Source organism: Castanea sativa, chromosome 8 (assembly GCF_040712315.1).
Source record: "Castanea sativa cultivar Marrone di Chiusa Pesio chromosome 8, ASM4071231v1".
Classification (NCBI taxonomy): Eukaryota; Viridiplantae; Streptophyta; class Magnoliopsida; order Fagales; family Fagaceae; genus Castanea; species Castanea sativa.
In genome coordinates, this window is record NC_134020.1 from 50,850,735 (window position 1) to 50,867,584 (window position 16,850).

General features: G+C 36.1%; 3 protein-coding genes across 3 annotated transcripts; 2 read left to right on the plus strand and 1 right to left on the minus strand.

Moving 5' to 3' along the window:
* Positions 1-4,359: 4,359 nt before the first annotated feature.
* LOC142605513 (UDP-glycosyltransferase 92A1-like) lies at positions 4,360-5,844 on the minus strand. The gene has a single exon (XM_075776908.1). The coding sequence runs from the start codon at positions 5,842-5,844 to the stop codon at positions 4,360-4,362; it is 1,485 nt and encodes a 494-aa protein (XP_075633023.1).
* Positions 5,845-11,693: 5,849 nt separating this feature from the next.
* LOC142606503 (uncharacterized protein At4g02000-like) lies at positions 11,694-12,380 on the plus strand. The gene has a single exon (XM_075777841.1). The coding sequence runs from the start codon at positions 11,694-11,696 to the stop codon at positions 12,378-12,380; it is 687 nt and encodes a 228-aa protein (XP_075633956.1).
* Positions 12,381-13,292: 912 nt separating this feature from the next.
* Positions 13,293-14,729, plus strand: LOC142606505 (uncharacterized). The gene is made up of 2 exons (XM_075777842.1): positions 13,293-14,062; positions 14,150-14,729. Exons 1-2 carry the CDS (start codon positions 13,293-13,295, stop codon positions 14,727-14,729), a joined length of 1,350 nt encoding a protein of 449 aa, XP_075633957.1.
* The last annotated feature ends 2,121 nt before the right edge of the window (positions 14,730-16,850 follow it).

The window sequence follows — 16,850 nt, forward strand, 5'->3', positions numbered from 1 at the left end:
ATCTCACTTTACAAATTAATTAAAAACTATTCTATTTTGAATTTTGGGATTTTATACTTCTTTTTTGTTAGGTGAATAGGGGTAGGGGACTTGGTGGATTCAAACCCCAATGGCCATGCATCATAAGTGATGCTATAGCCATTTAGGTATTTCTCGAACCCATTTCATAATAGAACAAAAAAGGAAATTTAGCATACTATGAACATAATTTTAAAAATTTTTTTTGATAATTTAATAATTGGGGAGGGAGAATTTAAACTTTGAATGTTTTTATTTTATTTTATTTATTTTATATAAACACCAAGAAGCGTCAACCAAGTAAGTTACAAGGTTTTTGACCTATGAACACAATTTTTGACATAACTTTTTAAAGTGGTAGATTGTGAATCTTGGACGATCATTTTTACATGGACACAGTTGACACACTATTTTTTTTTCTTGAATCATTTTAGCAAGTTGAGGTAAATGTTGTGTTATTTTACTTTTTCTCTTTTAAATGCGCTACAATTATTTCTTTAGGAATTAAACTTCTGTCCAATGCATCTTAATGTATATGCATCTTAACATGTCCAGTAGAATAATAAGGTGCATAGAACCCTTGTCCTTTCTCTAGATGGTGGACTACAGTTCTCCAATTTTTCAAAGTGAAGCTACCACTTCAATAATAGAAATTAGAAAGAGCAACAACTTAAACAAATACTATAATGGGAAATAAATATCACGTCTCTCACAATTTCTCTGTTTCTTGGATTTAACCTTAATAAATGGATGAGGGCTAAAGTCACTCACTTTCATTGGTCTACCTACCAAAGGCTGTGACAAATTGACAATGCATAATAAATAAGCACTCCTTTCGATGAGCTGTTACACAAGATATAAACTCATTTCTGCTATGTTGTTTTCAACACTAAAATATATAGTTCGGATTAGCTTTTGATTTGAAAAAAAAGTTATGGATCTAAATATATTTGGAGTCTTAGTTTCCAATTACCAATTAAATGACATGTATCTTATTACGTGCAATAAATATTATTCACTTTATTAGTTGAGTTAAGTTAACTATATGCATTATACATGGCAAGAAGTAATCATCCTATTGACAGGACCGGCTCTAGGCCTAGGCCATGGCTTGAGGCCCTTTACCATAGAAAGACCCTAAGTTAATATGAAGCAGTAAGTTTTTTATTTTATTTTTCTAATCAAAGAAAGAGGGAGTTACTTACACTTTTTTTAAAAAAAAAAATTTCATGTCTTATAAACTGATATGTCAACAATCACAATAAGTAATTTAATACTTATGTATTCTTTTATTGAAATGTCACATCAATTTGTAAGTTTTTTATAATAAAATTTGTAGTAACTTTAGCATCTTTTCTACAAAAAAAAAAATTATGAATTAATAGAAATACAACACAATCACCAATTCATCATTAAGTGAAAGAAAAATGCTAAAACTAATATAAATTTTATGACAAAAAATTTACAACTGATGTGGCAAGAATATGATTGATGTCACTCAAACAATATAATAAAGAAATGTTTTGAATAACTTTTTTTGTTTGGTAACACGTCAGTTTGTAAAACCTACATAGTAAGTATCACTAGCTCACTCAAGGTGAATTAGTCTTATTAATTAGTAAGAATTAATAATAGATTTGAAATAAAAATATTATAATAAAAAATAAATTAAACATTATTTAAGTGATATTTGGATATAAAAAGGCCCATTTAAAGTTTTCGCCTTAAGCCTCAAACTATCTTGGGCTAGTCTTGCCTATTGGTTGTTGGAGTTTAATGCTCCATTTATAGTTATTATAGCTTATTTAGTTATTCTTTCTTTTTTAAAATTATTTAATTATTTTTTGGACAAGATTTAAGTACAGTACTTAAGTACTGTTCCTTAGGTAAGTAGTCACATGACTGAATTTTAAGAAAAGAATTTAAGGAATAGCACCTAAGGTACTATCACTACAAAAAAACTGGCCTACTGCGGCGGGCCAAAACCGCCGCTAAAGCCCCAAAAACCGCCGCTATAGGTCCATTTCACCTATTGCGGCGGGGGCTATTGCGGCGGTTCTACCCGCCAGGCTTGTCGCGACGCAATATCTCTATTGCGGCGGTACAAAAACCTGCCGCTGTAGATACGCTTTTTAGCGGCAGTTTTAGTCTATTGCGGCGGGCATAAAATTGCCGCTATACAGCGTTCAAATTCGTTTCAGATGACTTTTAGCAGCGGGTTGTACCCGCCGCTATTGTGTTCACCTTTAGCGGCGGTCAAAAAGCGCCGCAATAGGTCCACACTTTATCTATTAAACGTGGACCTATAGCGGCGGGCTATACGCGCCGATATAGGTCCACGTTTAATACATAAAATATGCACCTATTGCGGCGCTTTTTGACCGCCGCTATAGGTTCTTTTTTTTTTTTTTCAGTGCGCTTTGCATCAGACCCGTTACAAAGAACCTGTTTTGCATCAAATACATTGTTTAGACTTGTTACAAAGAACCTATAATAGTTTTAGCTCTACTATCACAATACCACAAATATATATATATATATATCTACAAAAAAAAAATTACTACAAATTATCACTAGAGAGTAGAGAGAGAAACAATAAGTCTACTTGCACAATAAAGTCCACAACTTTTTTCACAACAGTTGAGTTTGCTAGCTGTAATGTACAAATCATAATTTGCCACCTCAACCAGTTGTGAATTTGATTGTCTCTAGCTTTACTCGGAGCAAACTCAAGCCATATAATTATGCATGACAATAGTTGTCAATTTAAACACCATAAAAACAATAGCCCAAGTAATGTTTTCAGTTGAACCAAATGGAGGGTATACAACAACACAGATACATAATATTACACAATTGGAGTAAACCCAATTAAACATAATGATTCTCAACCAAACACCATAAAAACAAAGACGCAGACAACAAATCTTTCAAATGAGCCAATTTTTACAAATTGGGTGCCAACCCAATAGCCAAAAACACAAACACGCACATAGAGTAACAAAGAGTATCTAGTAAAAGACACACACCATTGCAGTACTAAGACAATTGAGAACCAAAGGCCTATTCAGATAGCAGTACTCTACACTAGTGTTCATACTACTATACCTAAGTTTTGTTCATACCAGTACTCTACACTAGTGTCAATTTCATTAACAAATTATTAAACAAATAAACCTTTTAGTAAAGGTTAATTTAAACGTACATAATTGCTGTATATATAATAAAAGAATATATGCCTTCAAAATAAGATTTCCTTCCTCTCTTTTTCTTTGCTCAATATCCAACCAAAAATAAAATAAAATTGGTTACTTCTTAGACTAAAGTTTTTATGTGGTGTAGCATAGGACGGGACAGGGAGTGACATATATTTACAATACTATCGCTTGGAAATTTGCATGGTACATATGCATGTGCTTCGATCTTATATTGTCCAAACAAGCCTAGTTTTAAAACCACAAGATAAACCTGCAACACGAAGGAAATAGGCAAAGCCTTGGGAAGAGGAACTTGGTTTCGTTCGTCATTGATCTCATAAACGACTTTATTTATGGGGAATCAAGATAAGAGCGTGATAATTTGAATCTTAGATATTATGAACATGTTGGAGAAAAAAAAAGCACTAGAATATTGACCTAATAGCAAGAACATTAAAGTTAGATCTGAAAAAAGGGAGAACCCAAATCATGGAAGTCTTGGTTGTGGTGTTGCAGGTCGTGATCTCACAACTCCAGTTGAGGGTGATGGTCTTGCAGTAGTCTTTGTTAAGAGAGAGAGATCTTCTATATATATATATATAGCACTTTCTTTTTATTACAAAAATGCAGTTGAAAACAGAAAATGAAAATGCGTGTTAATTAAAAAAAAAAAAGCTATTTTGCACAATAATTTTTTAGAACAGTTTTCTAAAACCTGTTTTATGAAAACAGGTGCCAAGCAACATAACCATTAGTAGGACCAACTATTTTCAATTGCTCTTTTCAATTGATCACTTATATAGTAAGAGTAATTTCTTTTAATAAAAAGTACAAAAGAATAATATATGCTGTTATACTTGAATTAAACTCGGATTAAAACACGAGTTATTTTTGCATATATATTGTGGTATACACTTAAACTAAATTTCAAATATAATTAAGAAATGAATACAGTTCACAATTATATTTGAAATCATGTTTTTCAAAGCATGATTTTAGCTGTCCCATACACGTAGTGGGTAATTATCAGTGTGTCTAAAATGGAGATAAAAAGTCACTAAATCTAGACAAAGATTGAAATAACATGGAAAAAAGTTTCCTTGTTTACCCAAAATCCATTCTTCCAAAAAATTTTCTCCATCAATCAGGCCACAATATCTTGTTCCTTCTTAGTCTTCTTCCTCATTGACAATGCAGCACTGAAAAAGTCATCCAAGGCTTTGACAGAACACCCTTTGAAACCTTCCTCATCTTTCTTGGCATTCTTAATCATCTCCACCACTTCACAAGCTCTACTTCTCATTTCATTGCCTTTCTTTGTCTCATTCATCACCAACTCAATTTTCTCAACTATATCTTCATGTCTAATCTCACAGCTCTTCCCTCTGGCTAACTCCACACAAACTCCCAACTCTTCCTCCAGTAACTTCACATTAAAAAATTGCTCTGCTGCCATAGGCCACCCAATAATAGGCACACCATGACTAAGCGATTCGAGCACTGAATTCCACCCACAATGACTCAAAAATGTAGAAACAGACTTGTGAGACAAAATGTCCACCTGGGGTGCCCAATTATGCACTAGTAACCCTCTTTTTGATCCCTTTATTCTCTCTTCAAATCCTTCTGGCAACCATTCGTTTGCTTTGAATTCTGAGTTCAAGTCAAACCCAATTGGTGGCCTAACAACCCAAATGAAAATCTTGCCACTAGCCTCCAGCCCCATAGCCAATTGCATCATCTGTGAGGCAGAGATGGTGTTCATTGAGCCAAAAGACACATAAAGAACAGAATTCAAAGGCTTTGTATTAAGCCATTCAAGACAAAGCTCAGAACTAATACCACCTTCTTTGCCAGCACGAGCTTGCCTTTTTGTGGATAAAAGAACCGGCCCAATAGGCCAAACAGGCCGACCAAGTTTGCGCCTAAAGTACAACAATCCAACATGGTCAAACTCTTCCACAGTGTTAAACAAAATCCCATCAGATTTCACCCACTCTGGAAGATTCTTCTTTTGGTGAAAGATAGTCCAAGGATCAGTACCATCAGCCTCTTTTATAGTTTTTGCCAACTGTGAAACATGAATGCTTGAAGCTTCAGCAAAATCAGGCAAAGAAAACTCATCAGAATCCACATACCTGTGAGGCAGGTGTATCCAGAGAGAATAGTAACAAGCCAAGCCGAACCCACTATTTCCACTAAAGATTGCATGAAACACATTGAGCTCTTTAGCAATACTTGCAGTCCATCCAAAGAAAATGTCAGCAATGATACAAAGTGGAGGGTTGCCTTGTTGTTCGGTGAGGTTTTCAATGAGCTTCTTGAATGATGACTTCAGAGAAATGCCGGCTTCCACGAGTTGGATGACTTGGTGGTAAGGAAGAGTGTCTGTGTTCTCAGCTTTGGGAGGGAGGCCATAGTCAGAGCTTGAGAAAGGGATTTCAACGAGGTTAATGGAGGAGTTCGGAGGGAGAGAGGGCCTTAGCTTCTTGATGTTTAAGGGGGTATTGACCAAAGTTACTGCGTAGTTTTTGCTTTGTTCTATGTGGAGGGCTAAGGCTAGGAAAGGTATAATATGGCCTTGTGCCATGAATGGAAAAAGCACTATGTTTTCCTCTCTCTCAGCCATTGCTCTAACAGTGTATTTGGCTTGGAGTTGTGTGCTTTTAAACCAAATTATGGGACTTGTTGCAAAGGGTCTAAAGGTTTTTTTGACATCAAAGGTGAAAGGAAAATGGTTTCATCTGATTTGTGGGACTAGGGTTGAAATTGAATAGTATGTGGTTAGACACTTTTTATAGGGTGTAATGTTAGTACAATGGAGATGACTCTTTCACATTTTTTGCAATTTGGTAAGGTAAGAGCATTCAGCAGATATATAGGATTCCCAAAAAAAAAAAAAATAATCGCACATTAGTCTCACCAATCTACCAAAAATATTTAACATTCAACGTTACCTCGCCAGAATCTCGCATCGCAGCTGTTTTTTTTTCCTATACTACTATTTAAGGGGTTTTCTTGTTTGGAAAAGATTTCTTAGTAGTTCAAAAATATCACTACACCTTAAGTTTAAACAAAGACAAAACTTGAGGATAATACTGTAACACTACATCTCTAACTCACACCTAAAATATTTCCTACAAAATAGGATCATTCTTCCACTAACCCACTTATTCAAAACAACTTTGTAGTTATTGTTTTCTTTTTTAATAAAAAAAAATAGAAAAACAAGTTAAATAAACCCACATTGTTGTTGTTGTTGTTGTTGTTGTTTTTTTTTTTTTTTTTTTTTTTTTTTTTTTTTTTTTTTTTTGCCTATAGTACTGTTTAAGGGGCTTTCCTTATTTGGAATGGACTTTTAGGAGTTCAAAAATACTTTTACACCTTATGTTTAAGTAAAAACAAAACTTCATAATAATACTGTAAAAATACATTTCTAACGCTCACCTAAAATATTTCCTACAAAATAGGATCACTCTTCTACTAACCTACTTATTTAAAGCAACTATACGTTTATTGTTTTTTCTATTAAAATAGAAAAACTAGTTAAAAAAAAAAGTTAAACAACCTCACGTTGTTGTTGTTGTTGTTTTTCCCCCTATATTACTATTTAAGGGGTTTCCTCCGTTTGAAATTAGTTCAAAAACATCCCTACACCTTAAGTTTAAGCAAAAACAAAAATTGAGTATAATACTGTAAAAATAAATCTCTACCTTTCACCTAAAACATTTCCTACAAAATTGTATCACTCTTTCACTAACCCATTCAAAACCACTATAAGTTTATTGTTTTTTTTTTCTAAATAGAAAAAAAATTAAACAAAAAAAGAAGAAGTTAAACAACCCCACATTGTTGTTCCCCCCCCCCCCCTATACTACTATTTAAGGAGCTTTTCTTGTTTGGAATTAACTTTTTAGTAGTTCAAAAACACCCCTATACCTAAAGTTAAGCAAAGACAAAACTTGAAGATAATACTGTAAAAATATATCTCTAACTATCACCTAAAATATTTCCTATAAAATAGTATCACTCTCCCACTAATCCACTTATTCAAAACAACTATATGTTTATTTTGTTTTTTTTAAAGAAAAAAATGTTAAAAAAAAAAGATTAAACAAACCTACGTTGCTGTTGTTTTTTCCCCTATACTATTTAAGGGACTTCCTCTGTTTAGAATGAAGTTTTCAGTAGTTCAAAAATAACCATACACCTTAAGTTTAAGCAAAGACAAAAATTAAGGATAATACTGTAAAAATACATCTCTAACTTTCATCTAAAACATTTTTTACAAAATAGGATTACTCTTCCACTAACCCACTTATTCAAAGCAACTACACGTTTATTTATTATTATTTTTTAAATAGAAAAACAAGTTAAAAAAAAAAAGGTTTAATAACCCCACGTTGCAATTGTTTTTTTTTTTTCCTATAAAAAAAATTTCAAAAAAATACACACGTTTAAAAAAAAACTAAATAGATATACACACGTTAGATTACAATTTAAATTGCTTTTAAATTCTTTAAAAAATATATATATAATTGCTCTTAAATTCTTATACTTATCCTTATTTATTCACAGACACTCAATAAAAATTAACATACCAAATCCTTTATTGTTCAGAATTCTATCTTTATAGGTTGGAAGCCTTGAATCCAAGAGGTTTAGTGTAATTTTTTGTGTGTTTAATCATTAATGTTGTTTTGAAAGTCGTATTCCTGATTTTAGGTTCATTGTAATGCATTGTGTTGTTATTTACTTATTTTTATTCTTTTGAGTAGATGAATTTTTTGGTTAAGATTTGTGCCGTACAGATTGTGTTGGAATCTCAACTATCAGATCTCTTTAAAGTTTCAGGTTTATTGTTTCAAATTAAAAACAAGGTCAAAATTTAATCTTGCTTTAGATAAGTCTTCACGTCTGTTATGTTCTATCTTGCTTTGGTTTTTGGTCTCTCACATTGTCTTTTATTTTTCATCTGTGAGTTAATATTGAAGATTTGTTTCAGCCTAGCAATAATGATGCGGCAATAGGGATGAAATGAGGACTTCAGCGAAAAGCGAGGAGAGAGAGAGAGAGAGACAAATGGAGCAAAGACTATGGAGGAACCACAACTAAAGTATATGCTTTGATGTTTTGTGACAGTGCAATATTAGCAACAATAGAGTAGTTGTGCTTGAGTCTATTAATAGTGTTAGGGTTGTCATCCACCACATTACGAGCTGATCTACAACACTACATGTTTTTTTTTTTTTTTTTTTCACTGGTGGTTATTGTTGAAAACTTGGATTTGGGTGGTAATTCACTGTTGCACAGGATAAGGCTTCGTGTGTAGAGAGTTAGGAAGTTAATCATGAAATGTATAATAGTTTTTTTTTTAAAAATATTTTATAATGCCCGTTTGGGAATTACTTATTTTTGGTACTATGGGCGCAAGTGTCTACGACGAATGGTTTCTTCGTGGGAAGTACGCTTTGACTTAGGATGGACCAATGGAGGGTGTAAATGGAGTCTCCACCTAGATTAGGTCTAGGAACCATATGTATGGTACCCTTGTGGAAGGATTGATCTTTATCAGAGCATGTGTTCAGAGTTTAGGTATGGGGATGGGAAGGTGTTAGACACCCAACCCCACTTGACCCGTATGTCGGCCTCCACTCATTGTGTTCCGAATCCTAATCCTATCAAAGGGTCTTCTAATATGTTATTATATACTCGCACACACTAACATGCATCTAAAATCCAAACATGACATATGTCCCACACTCATCCATAACTTAAAACCCTATCATTCATCTAACACACACACGCACACACACACACATATATACCTAAGGGCAACAAGTATATCCAAGGCAGTAGCATCAGCAAGGCATTTTATCAAGCATATCCAAACATTCAAGCATAGCGTCATGGCATTCATCAATCAAAGAGGCCAATCATCATGTTCAAAGAAGCATGTTCATATTCATATGCATGACTTACCATCACTTATCTCATTGCACCATAACACCTCAACACCTATGCATCAATGCATGTTCAAGTTTTCCTGAATTTTCATGTGGTTCATCAAAGCTTAAACCCTAATCATTAATCTATCAATCCAAGCATGTGAAACATGTTATTCTACTAACCCTAGACCTCAACATGTGAATACTAAACTCAACAAGACCTAAACAGAGTAATAAAACAAAGCAAAACAAATGAAATCAAGAAAGACCCGCGTTTCTAGGCACGAGTATGTGTACACATGCCTTAAGTATGCATATGCATGCATAAAGAATGCGCACACATACATGCCTAGAAACACAATTTTAAAGCAAGCAACAATACGACAATCAACAAAACCAAGCATATTTCTATTATATTAATTCAACTCTTCATTCAAAACATAGTGAGACAACAAATCAAAATAAAACCAAACAAATCATATTTCTAAGTATGCACAACATATAAATTAAATTAAAAATAACAAGAACACAAGTTATAAAAATCCAAATTAAGGAGGAGCCATGGAGAGAGACTCACTTTGCCTATGGAATACAACTTGGTGGATATTTAACTGGCCCCTTAGTACCTACATAACAAGATTGAATGATAATCAGGGGAATCAAGTATATCATAGTCCGTTAGTAATCAAAACTCAAAGTAAAAAATGTTCTTGAAAGGCTTTAGAAAAAATGTTTGAAAAAGGTTTCTTTGTAATGAGATAGATAGTTTCTACCTTAATGAGTAATAGAGAGAGGTTTTGAAGAACCAAAAACGTGCATAGTGTCTGTGCGTGCAGAAGATTTAGAGATGAGAGTGTTCTTGGATGAGTTTTAGTGAAAAAAGGGTCTTTCTCTAGCTGGGGTTTGAGTTTGGAGGCATATGATTGTATTTATATGCTTAAACTAGGGTTTTCAGACTCATTTAGAGGGTTTTGGATATTCCCAAGGGTCTAGGGACCGGCCCACATCAAAGGATGATGTCTTGGGGAGCCAAAATTGAAGTTTTGAAACCCAGAAAATCAGTGTGCATACGGATCTTTTGAGGGTGTGTACGCACACTTGATTCATATGTACGCATACTTTCAAAACCTTAATTCTTGATAGTTTTAATGACCCGACTTCAAATAGTCATAACTCACTTAATATAAATCTAAATTAGGCAAAATTTATGTTAAAATTGAAGTCCAGGATGCCTACTTTCCAATGAAATAAACCTAACACAAAATGTATTTGAGGATCAAAAGTAATGATCAAAATAGTGAGTAAAGGTCATTTTTAGCATTGTTTTCAAAGTGATTTGAGCACTTTTGAGTTGTGATTACTTTCAAACTATCAAAGTAACTTCAATTACCCTTTGAAGAAATTTCAAGCTCATCTTGGGTTCGGGGAGGCAGGGACTAAAATAAGTGAAAAGCCTATCCATAAATATTATTTAAACAAATCACACAATTCATTAAAATAGTCATATAATAAAAATTATACATGGATTCTTTATCCACACTACAAATACTCTCATTATCCACGAATTGTAAGGAGTGATTTTTAGAGAGAAAACCCTAGCAAATACATTTGAGAGTTAGAAATTGTTATACCCATAATCATCTACACATTTCTTAGTGGTTTTCCTCTACTCCTACCTCTCAATCTCCACATCCGTGAGAGGTTCTTAGCCCAAACAATTACTATACCTAAACTGAGTGTTAAGTGAGACTTTGGTGCTGTTGGGAAGCATTGGAAAGAGCCATTTAGTGGCGGATGCAATCGGGTTGAATTGCGGGATCTGTAAAGCTAGAGAAGACAAGACTCCGAGAAATCCGTTGGTAGCAGGAGCTTGGAGGGTTTTTATTATTCATGTACTCTATCTTTATTCTCTAGTGGATCAATTTCAACTTGGAGGGTTGTGGAGAGGTTTCTCGCCAAGTTCTTCGGTTTCCTCTTCGATAACATATCTTGGTGTTATCTTGTGTTTGCATCTCTCTTCCCTACTCTTTAAACTTTCATTTTATTTTTCATTGTGGATGGATATGACTTAGAGTACTGTTATCGGTTTATTGCACACATATACTTTTGCTCCGCACTTTGTTAAGTTTGAGTAAAAGCAATTTAACCGTAACTTTTAATTTGGAGTCTGAACAAGCTCGTGTGTTTTCACACTAATTTGAGCTTTTATATTCAATGAGAGAGAAAAAATATTATGAAAAAAAAAAGAGAAACAGATATTGAAGCTAATGTAAGTATGTGTTTATTAAAATAATAAAAGTGAATTTTTTGGATTAATTTATCTAAAATTTTATGAGGCTAATGTGAATACTCTAATAACATTTTGAATAAGTTTTGGCATAGTAAAGTTCTCAGGTAGGGACGCAGTTCTCCACCTGTAGCATAGAAGTCCCTCTCTCCGGAGGAGGACGTGGGTGTCTCCTCTGAGCAACACGGTTGCTAGGAGGTTAGTGGGTTTATTTTTTCGGGGACATAGGGAAACAGTTTTTTCATGGAAGAGATCTCAAAAAGATGGCAAAAACTCTCCCTAACAGACACGGAGGGAGACAAGGTGGATTTGTCAAAGGAAAAGAGGATGCCTGAGTTCGTCCTTGTAGGGAAGTTTTTCACCCGTAAAGCAATTAATATCAAGGCAGTGGCAAAAACGTTTCGTCCCTTGTGGAGAACGCGACGAAACTTCAAGGTAAGGGCAGTCGACAATAATATAGTACTCTTCGCCTTTGAGTTAGAGACGGATGTGGAGAAGGTTTTGCATGGAGAGTCGTGGACCTATGACCGGCACTTGGTGGCGTTGGAGCGGCACGATGGCCAGAAGCCGGTGAACGAACTCATTTTTTGCAATACAACCTTTTGGGTTCAGATCCATGACCTCCTTTTTTCTTTATTAACAAAGGAGGTAGCTTTGAGCATAGGGGTGACGTTGGGCACGGTGATCAAACCAACGGACAACTCCAAAGTGCAAGGAGGAAACTTTGTACAGGTACGTGTAGTGGTGGATACGACGAAGTCATTGAGTAGGGGTCGAATTGTGTCTTGGGACAAAGACAAGGAAGGGTGGGTTTCTTTTCGTTATGAGAGACTACCAAACCTGTGTTACTGGTGCGGTAGCCTTACCCACGACGATAAGGATTGTGTGATATGGCTTAACAGCAGAGGCAACCTTTCCACGGAGGAGTAGCAGTATGGACCATGGCTTCGTGCTCCCCAGTTCAATGGTGCAAAGAAAATAGTGGTGGAGGTCTTGGGTTTTGACAAACCTGAGAAGGACAAGGTTGTCGCCGGAGCACCAAACAGAAGCCATGACCATGGAGGTAGGGAAAGTACGGAATAATAAAAATGGAAGTACAGATAATGCTGGAGTCGAGAACAACGAGGAAACTGTCCAGACCTCCATGGAAATTGATAGAAGCGGAGGTCCACAATCCGGCGACGGTACAGCGAGGCTTGATGTGACAACACTTCAGCGACAAAACCCGGATTTAGAGGAGCGTATCAGGGACATTAATGATGCCTTAAACTCTGCCTCGAAGATTACGCTCTTAGTTGATGTTGATTCCGATTCACATGCTATTAAGGCAGGAAAGTATCTACCCACAAATGGAAACAAATCTCAGCTTTTTATTTTAGAACTTGGTGTAAGTGATTTACGGAGTGATAAGGGCGAATCTTTTTATGACAGTGAAGTGGGTAGCTTTTCTCCAGAAGCATCCTTTGTGGTGGGTCGGGCTGATGACAGACATGATAAAGTAGTGGGCCTGAATAAGCCCAACCAAAATAAAATTAAAGGCAAGCGTGCTGTAAAAAATAAAAGTGGGCTTTCACCAAGCAAGCCCACACGGACCATAAAGAAAAGTCCATGAAAAGGCACTGTCTTAAAAGCACATGAAGTAGCACGTGGGCAGGAGTGTGTCATAACATCAATTAATGAGTACGTAACAAAAAGAAAGCATGAACATGCATGCACGTCGTGTGACAAAAACATAGAGATAAGAAAGAAGCTACGTATGGAGGAGGAAACTAGACAACTTAGCGCTTTGTTGGCTGAACATTTGGGATTGGTAGAGGCTGCTGGGCAGCCCCGCCGGGAACAATGAGTCTGATAAGTTGGAACTGCCAGGGGCTTGGGAACCTCTGGTCAGTTAGCGCCTTGGAAAAGGTAGTTCGAAAAGAAGATCCCAAACTTGTCTTCCTCATGGAGACAAAGTCAAATAAGAAGATTTGGATGGATATGTTTAAGGAGAAATGTAATATGAAGGATGGTTTGTTTGTGTCGAGTATTGGGAAGAGTGGGGGTCTGGCTTTATTCTGGAAGGCTGGGGTGACAGTGATGGTTCAATTATACTCTCAAACACACATCGATGCATTAGTGGACGGGGGTGCAGATGTTGGGTGGTGGCATTTCACTGGGTTCTATGGGAACCTAAACACATCCAAACGTCCCAAGTCTTGGGCAAAACTTAAATATCTTAAAGGAACTTTAACTCTGCCGTGGCTGACAATTGGAGACTTCAATGAGATCATTGAGGCATCAGAGAAGAAGGGTGGTAGTGACCGACCGAGACAACAGATGTTGAATTTCATTGAGACTATAAATGCCTGTGGGCTCCATGATTTAGGGTACAATGGACCCAAGTTTACATGGAACTATGAGAGGGCAGATGGCGGGCGGATACGTGAGAGGCTGGATAGAGCGCTTGCAACCCCTGAGTGGCTCAGTCTGTTTCCTTTGGCAAAGCTGTATCACTTATCATCATCGGTCTCAGACCATGTTCCTTTAGTGTTATGTATGGCACAAAAACCAAGGGGTACAAGACATAAGAAACCTTTCTGTTTTGTGTCAATGTGGCTGAAAGACCAAAGGTGTGAGCAGGTGGTAACTGATGTATAGGCAGAAGGTCTATGTTTTGCGGAAGGTAATGTTTTACAGAATTTTCTAGAGCAATGTAGGTCTAGCTTGGATGTTTGGAATAAAAGGGTATTTGGACACGTGGGTAAAAAGGTGGTTGAGCTCCAAAGGAAAGTAGAATGGTTAGAGCTTAAACCTTCCTCAACTGAAACTAATCAGGCTTTGAGAAGTGCTCGGTCCGAACTGAATAGTTGGCTCGATAAGGAGGATGCAATGTGGAGACAACAATCACGGCTAAACTGGTTCCAGGCTGGGGATAGGAACACAAGTTTCTTCTACGCAAAGGCTTCGTCTCGACAAAAGAAGAATCTCATTACGGGATTACTAGATGATGAGGATATGTGGCAGGAAGATGAGGGTAAGGTGGAGGAAATCATAGTGGGTTATTACCAAACTCTTTTCCGAACAAATAACCCCACGGATTTCATGGAGCTGCTGGCTGCGATCCAAAGAAAGGTTACTCCTGTCATGAATCAACAGCTCACCAGAGAGTACAGTGAACATGAGGTGAAGGCTGCTCTAAAGCAAATGTATCCGTTCAAAGCTCCAGGTTCGGACGGGATGCCCCCTTTGTTTTTTCAGCATTTTGGCCCACCTGTAGCAATGTGGTCTAAAAAATGATTTTGGACTTCCTAAACCAAGGTATATCTCCTCCCAATTTCAATGAGACTCATATAGTGCTAATCCCAAAAGTTAAGGAACCTAAATGTGTGACTGATGACAGGCCTATAAGCCTGTGTATTGTCATTTATAAAATTGCATCAAAAGTCATAGCTAATAGACTGAAGAAGATCCTGTTAGGATTTGTGCCCTTAAATCCTATTGTATGATGCTATGTATGATATTATGTATGACATTATGTAAGACATGATGTATGACTTAATATTGTGATTGATAAAGTTATTTTATTATTATCTAAAATAATGGTAACATGAATATGGGACATTATCATATAGTCCATGAGATGCATTGTATGTGATTTATGTGAAAAGTCACAGAAGATGTAAATCACAAGTTCTTTGTAAACTCAGAATTTATAGTTCGTAGTCGGTGATGAAATTGGGCATTTCATCTGCGAAGACTATAACGTGTCAACTACGATGATTTGTCTTGATCATGGAAGTGGAGACTTCTAGTTGATATGTTGATATGTTTTAAGAGTTAAAACATATTGAACAGGACTGCTGTGAGATTTATTGTTCTCCTAATGACTGTCAAATGAATAATAAATCTCACGACTTCTATTTGCATGAACTCTTAATCCTGAGAGAATAATGGACCTGATCATGAAGTGTAGGTTGCTTTGATATATCAGGAGTGAGATCTGAAGTGATGATTAAAATCTCAGTATGTTGGGCAACCACATTTAGTGTTGATGAAACATATATTCTCAAGATGGAATTCATAGTCTCTTGATGGAGATATAAAATATTCCCTTGAGATAAGTTTAATGAGTTCAGTTATTCAGGGAGTTAGGCCTAACCACTTTAGTAAGAAATTACTAAAGTATATATTTATGAAATTTGATTTCATAAATATATAATGAATAACTTTAAAGAATTAAACCGGGTACTCAAGGATAAGATGTAGTAATTTACAAAGTGGCAGTCTACGTTTATGACTTTGTATTACTACGAATATTTTATGAAGGGGTTATGTGTATAATAAAGTCTTGGGATATAATTTATTAATAAGGCCTAGAGTGCAATTATATTTATATAGTGGTATTAAATATAATTAATGGTAACTTTGGACTTGTCAAGAGTTGACGGAAAAGCCCAAGGCCCATTGGAGCTAGTGTCTTATTGGTCCCATTCCAAGCCACACACTAAAGCCCAATTGGAAAGGCCCAATAGGCCAGCCCAATTAGATAATCAGTTAGTTATAAAGGGAGAAACATACAGAATTTTTATAAAGAGAGATTAGAAAAGAAAAAGAAACGGTGTGTGAGAGAGTGTGAGACACACTTTCATTCTCCCTTTGAAAAACTGATTGAAAGACCACACATCTTGGGCGTAAAGTGGAATTGGAGTGAAGATTAAAAGTGTTCCCAAGTGCTTCTAGTCTTTGTTTTGAATTTCTCCACACCAAGGTACGCCATCTTATTCTTAAATTCTGAAATTTACATAGTGCACGTTATCAATCATGAATGAAATAGATCCTTGTTCGTTGCTTCCGCTGTGGGTTTTGCATGAGATACAAAACCAGAATTTTTCCGTCAGATCCTACCTTCTATCATTGGTGAAACTCAAAGTGCATTCGTGCACGGAAGGTTAATCACTGACAATATACTCGTTGCTTTTGAAACTATGCACCATATCAGTAATAAGAAGACCGGAAGTGTGGGGGAGATGGCACTTAAGCTCGATATGAGTAAGGCGTATGATCGAGTGGAATGAGGGTTTCTGGAGAAAATCATGGAGAAGTTGGGATTTGATGAGAGGTGGAGGGAGCTAGTTATGAGGTGTGTGAGGTCTGTTACGTATTCTATAAAAATCAATGGAAGTCCTAGGGGCCATATTATTCCTTCAAGGGGTATTTGCCAGGGTGACCTTTTATCACCATATCTATTCTTGTTGTGTGCAGAGGGGCTTTCAGCTCTTATAAAAGCTTCGCGGCTAATGGCGACATGAAAGGAGTCTCAGTGTGCAGAGGGGGTCCCATTTTATCTCACCTTTTTTTTTTTTTTTGCAAATGATAGCCTCATATTCTGTAAAGCATCCCTGGAAGAATGTGATGCAC

Coding starts and splice junctions, on each gene's coding strand:
- LOC142605513 (XM_075776908.1), bottom strand. CDS start 5,844: ATGGCTGAGAGAGAGGAAAACATAGTGCTTTTTCCATTCATGGCACAA.
- LOC142606505 (XM_075777842.1), top strand. CDS start 13,293: ATGAGTCTGATAAGTTGGAACTGCCAGGGGCTTGGGAACCTCTGGTCA. Junction 14,063..14,149: donor ATGTGGCTGAAAGACCAAAG/GTGTGAGCAGGT, acceptor AGAGCAATGTAG/GTCTAGCTTGGATGTTTGGA.
- LOC142606503 (XM_075777841.1), top strand. CDS start 11,694: ATGGAAGAGATCTCAAAAAGATGGCAAAAACTCTCCCTAACAGACACG.